The sequence below is a fragment of the Lates calcarifer genome, linkage group LG17 (genome assembly GCF_001640805.2).
Source record: "Lates calcarifer isolate ASB-BC8 linkage group LG17, TLL_Latcal_v3, whole genome shotgun sequence".
NCBI lineage: Eukaryota > Metazoa > Chordata > Actinopteri > Centropomidae > Lates > Lates calcarifer.
Genome location: NC_066849.1, coordinates 25,070,786 through 25,082,204, shown reverse-complemented (window position 1 = coordinate 25,082,204; position 11,419 = coordinate 25,070,786). Strand labels below are relative to the sequence as shown.

General features: G+C 40.8%; 1 protein-coding gene across 1 annotated transcript; it reads right to left on the bottom strand.

Annotated features, from left to right (window-relative positions):
- Positions 1-3,259: 3,259 nt before the first annotated feature.
- cyldl (cylindromatosis (turban tumor syndrome), like) lies at positions 3,260-11,178 on the bottom strand. The gene is given in 16 exon segments (XM_018670926.2): positions 3,260-4,352; positions 4,437-4,650; positions 5,110-5,228; positions 5,317-5,425; positions 5,724-5,856; positions 5,974-6,037; positions 6,150-6,241; positions 6,716-6,826; positions 6,912-7,053; positions 7,453-7,618; positions 8,448-8,626; positions 8,712-8,790; positions 9,181-9,240; positions 9,242-9,460; positions 10,123-10,583; positions 10,864-11,178. Coding segments are annotated over 15 exon segments (2,313 nt in total). The 5' UTR covers positions 10,564-10,583; positions 10,864-11,178; the 3' UTR covers positions 3,260-4,167.
- Positions 11,179-11,419: the final 241 nt, after the last annotated feature.

Here is an 11,419-nt window from a genome sequence, read left to right as displayed (position 1 = left end):
GTCAGAATAGTCTGTCTGTTTTGGAGAAAATGGTAGAACACATGCTTTCATTTCCTCATGCTTGGGCTACTGCAATGGTTCACTAATGAATATAAATTAACGTGTAACTTTTAAAGGACGTTCATGGTCTGTAGACAGTATTTGTGTTTTTGGATATAAGATTGTTTTGGTGCCTTTGGTAAAACATGTTGTAATTGTATGTGTGTGTGACTGTGTGAGGGACAGTATAACTCCAGACTTTCTGCACAATCTCTGAAAATGAACTGTTTCCCAAGACTAGAAATGTCATGTTGACTCAGTGGTTGCTGCTTTGTGCTCTGTGTGTTTTATTATGCAGTCATTATCTTCTTTCAACAAACCCAGAAATACTTCAACTAGTATACTGCTCAGACAAGCACAACACTCCCCTTTTATGTAAACACACACGCAGGATCTGTACTTTTTTTTGCATAATGATGAATATGCTCAAAAATGCTGAGCATGTTGGATTAAAGGGTTTGTTGCTTTGTTGAGTTGTGGGGCCGTGCATTAAGACTCAAGGCTGCTCGCCCCGCTGCAGCCAACCGTGCCCTTGGGTATATAAAAGAGCCAGACTCATCACAGAGCGTAGCACAGCGCTCCTAACTAGCGTAGAGGTCATCCACAGAGCTGATCACAGCGAGACGAAGAGGAAACGCGGTGGACAGCAGGATCAAAAGCATTCGCAACGAAGACAAATATCCAGCGAGGCATCGTTTGAAAAAAAGATGAGACAGGAGAAGTGAGAGCTGAGGAGACTCTTGCACTTTAATGTAAGAAAACCTTGTGCGTATTCAGAGCACGTGAAGTTGTAGAACATGCAGTGTTACACTGATGAAGTTCAGGTTGGCACGACACCAAAGCACACTTCAACGACAACAAAGCAGCGTTTTGCTGTATCCTAAGTGCAACAGACATTTCAGATCAGTCTAACTGTAAGCCTCTGAAGTCTGGTAAACATTCATTCCCTGCTTTGTTTACATTAACTGCTCTCAAGTCAGAAGTGAAATATGCATTTTCACAAACAACTGAGGCAAACTCATGGACCTCTGTCACCAGGGTTTTATGACTGAGGACACACGGTGAAAGACAAGCGATAAGAAGTTCACTGTTACTGTAATTTACTGTGTAAGAGGGATCAGTCCACCTGGTGGAGTCCACATACTGTTCAGACTTAATGCAAAGCAGATTGAGAGGCAGTGTGACTGCATGCAAATTCACCTGGAGTGACACAAACTGAGGTGAAGACACTTCCAAGGCTGTGTTTCATGTACAGATATCAGAGGGAAATGAAAGAACTGGGGTTCTTTCAGAATGATGAGTTTAGTCAGAAAGTTTCAGAGTCAGGGTTCCATCAAAATGTGACACAAATTTTGAGAGGAAAAGGTGTTTTTTGGTCAAGTAAGTTGGTGGCAGTAATTCTCTCTTGGTTTCCATTAAACCACCACTGTCTCCAGAATGTTTTACTTCTATTTCTGTCACTTCTTTTCCTCTATAGAAATTAGCATACTAACTAACCAGCCCTTCCGCGGCTGACCTGTCTCATTACTTTCCGATAGCGACTCACTGTGGAAACCAGACTGCCCTGAGGACGTAGTGCTGCTGGAGTATTCTAGACTCACAATATATCTCTCTGCTGCCAGAGAGTCCTTTCTCCCTGTCATTAAACCAACATGACATTTTCCTGTCCGGCAAACCTCACTCTCACATTGATCTTTTATTCATGGACACCATTTATTTCAACCTTTTTAAAATGAGTGTGTTAAATATCTTGATCACTTTAAATATTTTTTTCAGCTCTTTGATCTGACCTTCTCTCCTATAAATATCTTTTTTTTTTATCCTGTAAATATCTTTTTTTAGACTTTTACTTCCTTTACACTGCTGAAACTTTCCTTCATACTTCATCTAATGTCTTTATATGTAACTGGTTTGCTAGAACCATAAAAAATAAAATTACTAACTTCTAAAGCTTGTGCCACATGGAACAATTGTTTTATATGTGACCACCCAGATACGAAAGCCAAAGCAGACATCTGGTGAGATGATCAGAAGAAATCTTGAACTTAAGATTTGTTTTACGTAGTGAAAGGCAGTGTTAGTAACACTGCTGATGACAAAGTTCTGGAAATCAAGATCACAAACACCAGTTAAACCTATGTGACCTGTGTGGTACTTTCTGGAGACAGAGAGGATAAATGAGAACATATTTCCTGCTGCTGAGGCACCAATAAAAACAATCTGCGAAGCATCCCGATTATTTATGTCTTTAATACACTCCACCATCGACTTAACTGGGCTCAGGTTTTCAGGGAACAGGGATGTATATAGCTGAGAGTCATCAGTATATTTAATGGTAACTTGGTGTGTGTGCAGCAAGTGCACACTAAACATTAGAGGACCATGAATGGATCCCTGGGGAACGCCAGATGGTCAACTTTCATAAAACTGCACGACTCACACTCGGCCAAAATCAAGGATTTCCTAACAAACATTCCACTTCAGAACTTCATCTGTGATCAATAAGGCACTTTGAAGGATGTCCTTTATTCTTCTTGAGTGCAAGACATTCACTGTTTTTTGTAAACTGGAATTTACCGACATACAGACAGACAGGCCCTCCCATGATTACTGGTGTTCTCAATCATTTTGCAGATCAGATGATTGTTGATCGACAGATAATTGATCACGACAGAAGCATCTTTCATGATCGTTTTAGAGCTGCTACAGACTGCATAGGAGTGGTCACTAAAAATAAGATTTTACTTCACTGAAATTAAAAACAGTTAAAAACTCCAAAGGAGGATGGAGAGCACGGGTGAAGCAGTTTATAGTGTTCAGCTCCATTTGTGCAAGAAGTGGAAACCATTTTTGATCTTATTAATTATGTGTCTTAAAAACAACCGTTAAATACCAAGGTGTCTCTGTAGGATGTTTAATCCTTCCTAGAAACAGTTCAGTTGCTGTGTTTTAAAGTTCCTCTGAGAAATAATTCAAATAGATTTTATTTTATTTGATAAATTTTGTCTTTATGTTGATAAATCCCATGGGTTTGGTTGTTTTAAAGGTGTTTTCTGTGGTTGCTTTGGGTCTGTGGTGGACTGCTGTGTGCCCCATAGAGTTGCCAAAGGGTGGGGAGTAACAATATGAAAACATCAAATATTCTTTGTTTTTTCCTTTGTCACTAAAAACAGCTACATGTATAAATGTTTTTCAGTAAACACACATGGAGGACTTGGGATGTGTTTTATTATTTATTCATTATATTCATTGTACTGTACATCAGAGCAAGTAGCAATGAACTTACAGTATAAATTGAGGGCCACAAATTTAGTCCTAAGTAGCCATTTAAATGCAATTTTCCCAATTTTGCAGTTTTCCATGTTATACAATATTATCCCAAACACGTCAGTTCGAATGCTGAAAACAGGATTGTCATGTCAAAAAGCAACTTATTTCCTGAGGTAAAATATCAAATATTCCAGAGAATACAAACTAATTTTACTGACATATGAAGTAACTGGTCCAGACACCATCCTAAACTCTCATTAGTCAGAAAACATTAAGGTACATTGGTGAGCAAATTAACAACTGTGTATTTACAGTAGTGCAGTGCAGTGGCATTTATAACAAGCCACACTCTACTATATCTATTATACTGTCTTCTTTGGTGGATTTGTTTGGTCTGCAGGTATCATTTAAATTTAATATGAATTTTAAAGATAATTATCAAACACCAGGGAGAAACAATGAACTACAAAATCCTAATATTACAGTGCAACATTTATTTTGGCGACACATACTGCACATCTGTCAACGTTGATTTTCTTGTCTTTAGATTATAGTGCAAAAATACTGAGCAAACATTGTCAGTTGGTGCTTTTTCTTCATATGATACTACGTTAATTAAACATAGTTATAAATTTTGCAAGCCTAATAAACTTTCCCAGCCCCAGAGCAGAAAATTATATAAATATACATGTTTTAAATGTTCCTGTGTGAACTTCAACACATTCATAAAAAAATAACAAAGCAATCGAGCAAAAGGAAATTACATAAACCGTAAAGGCAATAACCAATATTTTCTTCTTATTGACGAGTTGTGCGATGAATAAGCAGAGAGCTTCTCCAGTGTGGCGACGTGTCCTCTCAGCGATAGAGGCTTACGGTGGTACTCTGATACAGGTACATGTAGGCGTCACAGAAGAGACGCTTGGCCACACCTTTCATGTCTCGAGGCACCTGATTGGCCAGCTCTGCAGGAGACATTTCCAGGTACACGCCGACTTCAGGGCAAGGCTGCACCTCAGGGATGTTGTAGCCATCTCTTTCTCCTGAACACAACGAACAACTGAGCCAAAGAGTATTTGTGTAAATGATGTACGTGATGGGACCGTGCATGAAAACAGACCACTCACCTTCTCTGTCAGCCATGCTGTCAAAGAAGATCCAGTCCTCACTGTTTGGTCCATATTTGATGAAGGACACGTAGTGGCTTGTCTCAATGCAGAGCACAGCAAACAGCTCCAGTTTGTCTCTGGCCTGAATGTGAGGTATGCCATGATCCTGGTATCCTGTGGGCAGGTCCACAGCAGCCGGCTGATGGGCCCGGCGCTGCGGGTGAGAGTGCACCTGGAAAGAAAGAGTTACAGTGAATGATATCTGTTATTCTTTATCTTCTCCAGAAACTAAAAGAAAACCTTGCACAATGCATACCTCTACTCCTGCGATGTGATTGGCAGTTCATGAGTCATTTCCTTATATCATCAGGGTTTGTTTGGGACTAACCTCACTTTACCAACTATATATACGTACGTTTAATGTGTCACAAAGCTAATTTTCTGGCCACTTTCCAACATCTACATATCATTACATGTCTGATTTACTGTATAGTTGAATCTTATTCTGATGGCTTTTATTTTTTGTACAGATGTTTGTTGGTTTCCTGCCTGTTTAACAGCTCTAACCCTTAACAGCAGCCAGAGTTGGTGAGGTGGTAATAACGTCAATCCATATCCTCTGTACCTGACCATCCCTTAATTATTCCAAAGACAGACAAAGTCACGCAGGTGTCCAGACAAAGACACAAACCTGAGCTGAGCACATCTTGCAGAAAACTTTGAATCCCGTCTGGCTGAAAACAGGATCTTTAAAACAGTCGGAGCACTGCTGCTCAGCCAGGTTTCCACACAGTATGCACTGCTGAGGACCTGAAACACACACACCACATGTTGCATTCACTTGTTTTTACATTTCAGTCTGTGTGCACTGTGTGTGTGTGTGTGTGTGTTTGTTTACCTTCAGAGAGGAGGTCAGAGATGTCCAGCTCCAGAGAAGGAACAATTTTGTCAAACATCTTGAATTTCTTTCCAAAGCGAGGCATCTGGAGGATGAGACAGGAGGGAACCTGCATTCATAAGGACAATGAAAGAAGAAGATTAAACACTGCTCAGACAGTAGAGGCAAAATGATGAGAGGATGTGAGGTGCAGGAAACTGTCCAACAGAGCCATCTACTGGAAAATTTAAATTAAAGAGGGAAAGGATCAGCTGAAAAAATCTGATATCCTCTGACGTATATAACAAGAAACAGTTTTGTATTAGTTGCACAGACTGATATCAGCTGAGACAAAAGAGTAAAAAGTATGGTCCATTTGGTGTATTAGTGTTACAGTGTATGAAGAGAGTAAATCCAGGGGGTGTCACCTCTGCCAGTTTGAGTCCTGAACTGTGGAAGGAATGTTCCAGCAGCTGTTGGACTGTAGGCAGAACCAGACTGTGGTTCTGGTCCAGGAAGATCTGATAGCAGTAACTATCCTGTACTTTACCTCCAGCTGAGCTAAATGGGAGAAGACAAGTGATTAATGATCATTCCATAAAGAAGTCCCAACATTTCATTTTACTCCAGTTGTATAGAGGACCATTATTATGTCAGTGTTTAACAGTGGTGTCGTACAGTTTGAGAAGAGGGTCCAGAGCGAGGATATGATGCATGATGACACTGAGGAACTCCTCTGGGTCTAAAAGGCAACAACATCAACAGTCACTTTAAACAAACAAACAAAAAAAAAAAAAAAGAAAAACCAGATCACATGGTTTTAAGCCTCCAACAGCTCTGCAGGTTGCACTAACCCTTCTCATCTGTGGTGAAGGAATGACTGTAGCCGTGTTTCTGCAGCTGCTGTCGGAGCTTCATGATGTGCCGCCCTTCAACAAAGCCCTTACTGCAAAGAACAGACGACGTAACAAATAGTGTTTTTAACAAAAATGATAAAATGTGTTACTACAGACCATTTTGTGACGGGATCACACATCACAGGATGGTCTGTAGTTTTACCTAATGTCTTACAGAGGACAGCAGTGATTGAAATTGGGATATAGTGATCCATGACTTAAAACAAATCTGGGCCAGGAGTGTAAAGTGGGGGGTAGGGGGCAACCCTACTTCTGACAGCCCTATTCCTTCATTTTGATCTCAACTGCAGAGCTGTGAAACTACTGCAGTGACAAAATCTGTCCACAGAGAGACAGACATATAAACACCTGTCAGAATACTAAAAACCACCTCTGTGCTAGTTCCTGCTACAGCAGGTGCCTCTAGGACCATATTTTGCCATGATGACACACACACACACTGACTCACAAGTGAAGACAATACCAGGCACGCTGTGGCGGCTGGTAAAAATACATAAAAGCACCTGCGGAGGGGGTTGACAATGTCATGAAGCAGCGTTCTCTGAATTGGGGCATCTTGAGGTGCAGTTGATTTAAACAACATAGAGTCCAGCACAGAGGAGCAGGAAAACAAACTGAAAACACAGAGAAAGAACAGAGGTTTGACATGTCATGTCCTTAAATACATATTATTTCTGATCATGTGTTCATCATCCTGACCTGAAGAGGGCAGCATCCATGTAGCAGGAGTTACAGTGGCCTTGAATCCCCTTCATTCGTCCAATCAGAATCTGGTTGACCTGTTCAGCGCTCAAAGGAGGAACAGTCTCCAGCTTCCCTGTATTGTGATCTGTCTCTATGTCTGACACAAACACACACACACACACACACACACACACACAAATTATTATCTACGTAAACACATTAAACCATAACACATTACACAATCATGTTTGATGCAGTGTTGCCCCCAGCTGTGGGACCAGCTGGAAAATGAAGCATTCAGCTTCATGTGAGATAGTATTTAAGACACACATCGTATGTAGGTAGCAAAACATACAAAATACAATACAAGAACTGAATGTACAATATCCCTGTGTGTGACATTTTTCTTTTTTACTGATTGATGTCTCCTCTTATATTTTTTAAATGATGATTGGTAGAACTACAATGTCCACAAGGGGACACTAAGTGTCCCAACAGTCAATATTCCAGTGTGAATGCTGGGAGTTACAAGTTAGTCAATCAATCCTGTTCTAACCTGTGTCGTCAGGTTTTGGCATCTCCTCATTGTGATTGGTTGATAGGCTCTGAAAGCGTGAGTCAGGGCGGCAGGAGCTCAGCTTCACAAACAGAGCTCTCTTGGGAAGACATGAGAAGTAACGCTCGTTTTTAAAGGTACCATCACTCACTCCACTGTCGTCCTCCTGCAGAGGAAAACACACACTGATTTGACCAGTGACTGAAACTGAATCCAAAGTTAAATTAAAGTGGAAATAGACAACTTTTTTGTTTTGACTCATTATGAAGTAAATGGTGATTGCACACCATCACAGTTTAGACTGGCACCCTATAAGCCTCTCCTTCACTATGCAATTCTTTGTTTTCGCAGTAAAATTAAGGCTCAACTGGCAGCACAAAAGAAGTGCGTCTGCCACTGTACAACCAAAACACAAGACAGCGCTTATGTTTTCTCCTGTAGCTATTGTTAGCTTCCCCCAGGTAGTGGAAATGGCAGATGGTGGAACAAGTGGAGTAACTGTGGAAACTCTACACAGAAAAAATAAAAGAGCTCCTCTGTTGAAGGAGGCAAAGAGGTGAAGAGGGAGAATAGAAGAAGTCAAACATGAGTGAACCTCGGTCAAACATTCACTCGATGGAGAGAGCCACGGTCAGATTGGGACAGAAATTCAGCCCTGGACTTTTCCTCTAGGACCAACTTTATGGATTTATTTTGGACAGTGGCCAGGCTGAGAGCAGTAGCCATGTTGCTAATGCTGCTGCTAGCAGCCAGAAACAAATGGATGATTCATTGTCCATTTGATAATCTGAACAAATCACATGTTTCCTGACCATGACCTTTCTAAATTGAGCAGTGGTGAAACTTATATTCTTCTTTGTGACAGCGGCACCAACATTAATACCACTTGGAAACATAGGGGGGAAAGTTATCCAGTGCCATTTTAAAGAAAGAAAAAAAAAACAACAACCAACAACTTTTGAATCCACACAGTAACGTGTTGATGTAAAGATTACCAGCTCTAGTCCAGCCATCAGCTGCTTTCGATCAGTCAAATTGCCGATCCAGCGGATGATTCCATATGCGTTGCCTTTACCCAAGGTCACCTCCACCACAGAGTTCACAGTCAGACCTGTGTACAGATCATCAGTGTTTGGTTCCACTGGTGGTGTATCAATGTCCATGCTCTCTGGCTCTGTAGTGAAGAATATATTTGGGTCAGATAGATCACAAATGTGTGAAACAGCCTCACACTTCATCATGAGAAGAGTTGCTCCAACCTGCAGGAACCTCTCCCTTCATGACCGAGTCTAGTGGAACTCTAACTTCACCTCCTCTCTTCCCATTCTGGTCTGTGTCCTGGAAACACCAGCAAAGAAAAATTACAAATGTCTTGCAAACTGTTAACTTTGTGCTTAAGAAAGTGGCAAATTGGTTTTACATCTGAATGGTTTGGTTGTGTCAGAGAACTCAAGGATGAGCAGGAACATTCAAACTGTGACAGTATGTGGAGATATGAGAAAACAAAAAGGAACTGCCTCATTCACAGTACATAAAAAGGAAGCCTGAACAGCTACTGATCAGGCAGGATAAACAGTGATCATGTGATCAGCTGTGAAAAAGTGAAAGCATGAGTCACAGAGGAGGTTGTTTAAACGATAACAGGATGGTTACAAATTGAATTAACTTATATTTTAAGACATTTAAAACCTTGATTAATTCACCAATAATCAACTGAAATATTCTTACAGTAGAGATCTGAACAAAATGTTGTCCATCCACTTCCTGCACATCCAACACCATTCCATGGATGACATTTATCATTGATTAGGTAAGTGACCCTGTCCCCTGGGATTAGCTCATCTGTCTGTAGCTGGGGTGAGGTCTCTGGGACTGAGGGCGACAAGGAACGGGGAACCACAGGCCTGACTCTGGAAAATGGGGCAAAAATGCCACAATCTTTTGCGCAGGTGAAGAGGGTTTGATACTGGTAGGACCCATCGGTTTTCCCCTTCCCCTTGTCTGGTCCCTGTGGGTGGAGAGAAGCATAGCAGGACCCCTGAATTAATGTTGGTTACATTCTCAGATCAAAAACTAATATGTACATTTTATTGAAAAGCGTATAAAGGCTCAGTTCATCCACATTACAAAAATCCTCTTTTTCAGGACCAGCCATGCACATACTTCTGGTTTTGCTACCAAAAAAGTTTTGACAATGCAATGCCTTCTTGCTGAAACTATGCCACTGAACTAGTTTCTACCCATGAAATAATTCCTATGTGGATGTTTCTGGGAAGAAATGTCACGATAAGTAAAGTTAATGTAACATGTAAAAAGAAGTTCCAGTGAAAACTGCTCATGGCCTCAGGAATATACACTGTTACTTATGGAGATGGTTTGTGTGCAAGAAATGAAAGCAAAATAATTTATTCAAATACTGTACTCAGAGAAAGTCTGACAGACTAGCTCATAAAGAAACTGATGATTTTCAAACATTATTTAGGGTAAAATGCCACATTAAACTAAATGTGTTTAGATCTGTGAACATCACAGACACAATTCAATTCATCCTCCATTTTTCTGAGGTGGAGGCTTCAAAACAAATGAAACATAAACGTCTGTATAAGCATGACAGATTTCAGTAAGGGAAAGCGGGAAAATATGTTTTTGTTTTTTTGGTTGACACTTCACCTGCAGTTCAATCCCAAAGAAAGTTCCTGATAAACGATCTGAAAATGTTGGCGTTGTCAGCTCCCCAATATAGCGGATGATGCCTTTCAACTCCTCTCCTCCCTCCTCCACAATAACTGCAGTGCCCTCAGTGAGTCCAAGAGCTGTTTGGAGAGCAGCTTTGTCTGTGAACCACTTCAGTCTCTCTGCATCATCAGGCAAGGCCAGCAGGAGCTCGGCTTCCTTTTCACTCAGCGGCTTCATGCAAGTCAGGAGGATGTCATAATCCAATGATGAATGTGAGTTGAAGAGGATGACTGGCAACTTTGAGGGAGAGGGACATCTTCTGACCACCGATCTGTACCTGTATCCAGGGGTGTAACATATGCTTCCAACATTGACATGTCCAGGATATTCCGGTTTTTCTGTTATGATGAAGTAATGGTTTTCTTTTGCTGCCATGCTGGTGATGTAGCAGGGTGCTGTACAGAAACACAGAAACACACACACACACAGCCCAGACAGAGTATAAGCACAAGTGTAAGTACAATAACAATAAGCCTATCATAAAGTCAGTTAGCTGGAGTTAGCTGGAGACAGTAATAAACACTGTTACTGTACAACGTCAGACTGAAATCAGAGCTAACACTACAAACGTTAAATGGAAAGTTAATGGAACAACTCCAGTCTAGAAATAACTCGTCGTTTTCCAGACTTTCTCAAACAACCGTCTGTGACAAACTTAGCTTTAGTTAGCATTACCTTCACTTATTCAGCAGTTTTAAAGTTTTCTTTCTGTTTTATCTGCGCTTCTTTTGGTTTATGTCCAACCAGCTGCCTCGATAAGTTTCACTTCCCCTTTCATTTCTTTTCAGAGCGTCGTCATCTGTGGCTTCGCTCCTTTGGTGAAAGTTACAGTTTGTAGAGAAGTTTCTACAAGTCTGTAAACAGATTAACAATTAAAGTGTACTTCCTCGAAAGAGGTCATTAACGTTTTGAAGGAAAAGTTTCAGTTGTTTTCAAATCAGTTGACAGCCAACAGCACATCGTGCGATTATGTTGGGAGAGATTTTATCCCTCAGTGTAGTCTCACAGGCAACCACCCGTTTTATCAAATTAGTTCAAAACAAAGAACCAAACTTTGGAAACAACCAGTCAGAGCCAGAAGGAGTCCATGACTGCAATGTCGTCTTTTGTGTGTTTTGAGTATGAGATATATCTTTCTATGAATTCTGATATGACCCCAGCACAGTGAAGGTGAACTAATTTATTTGTAGTGAGTATGGTGTTAGAAGTACGCAACAGCAGCTTTTCTTTT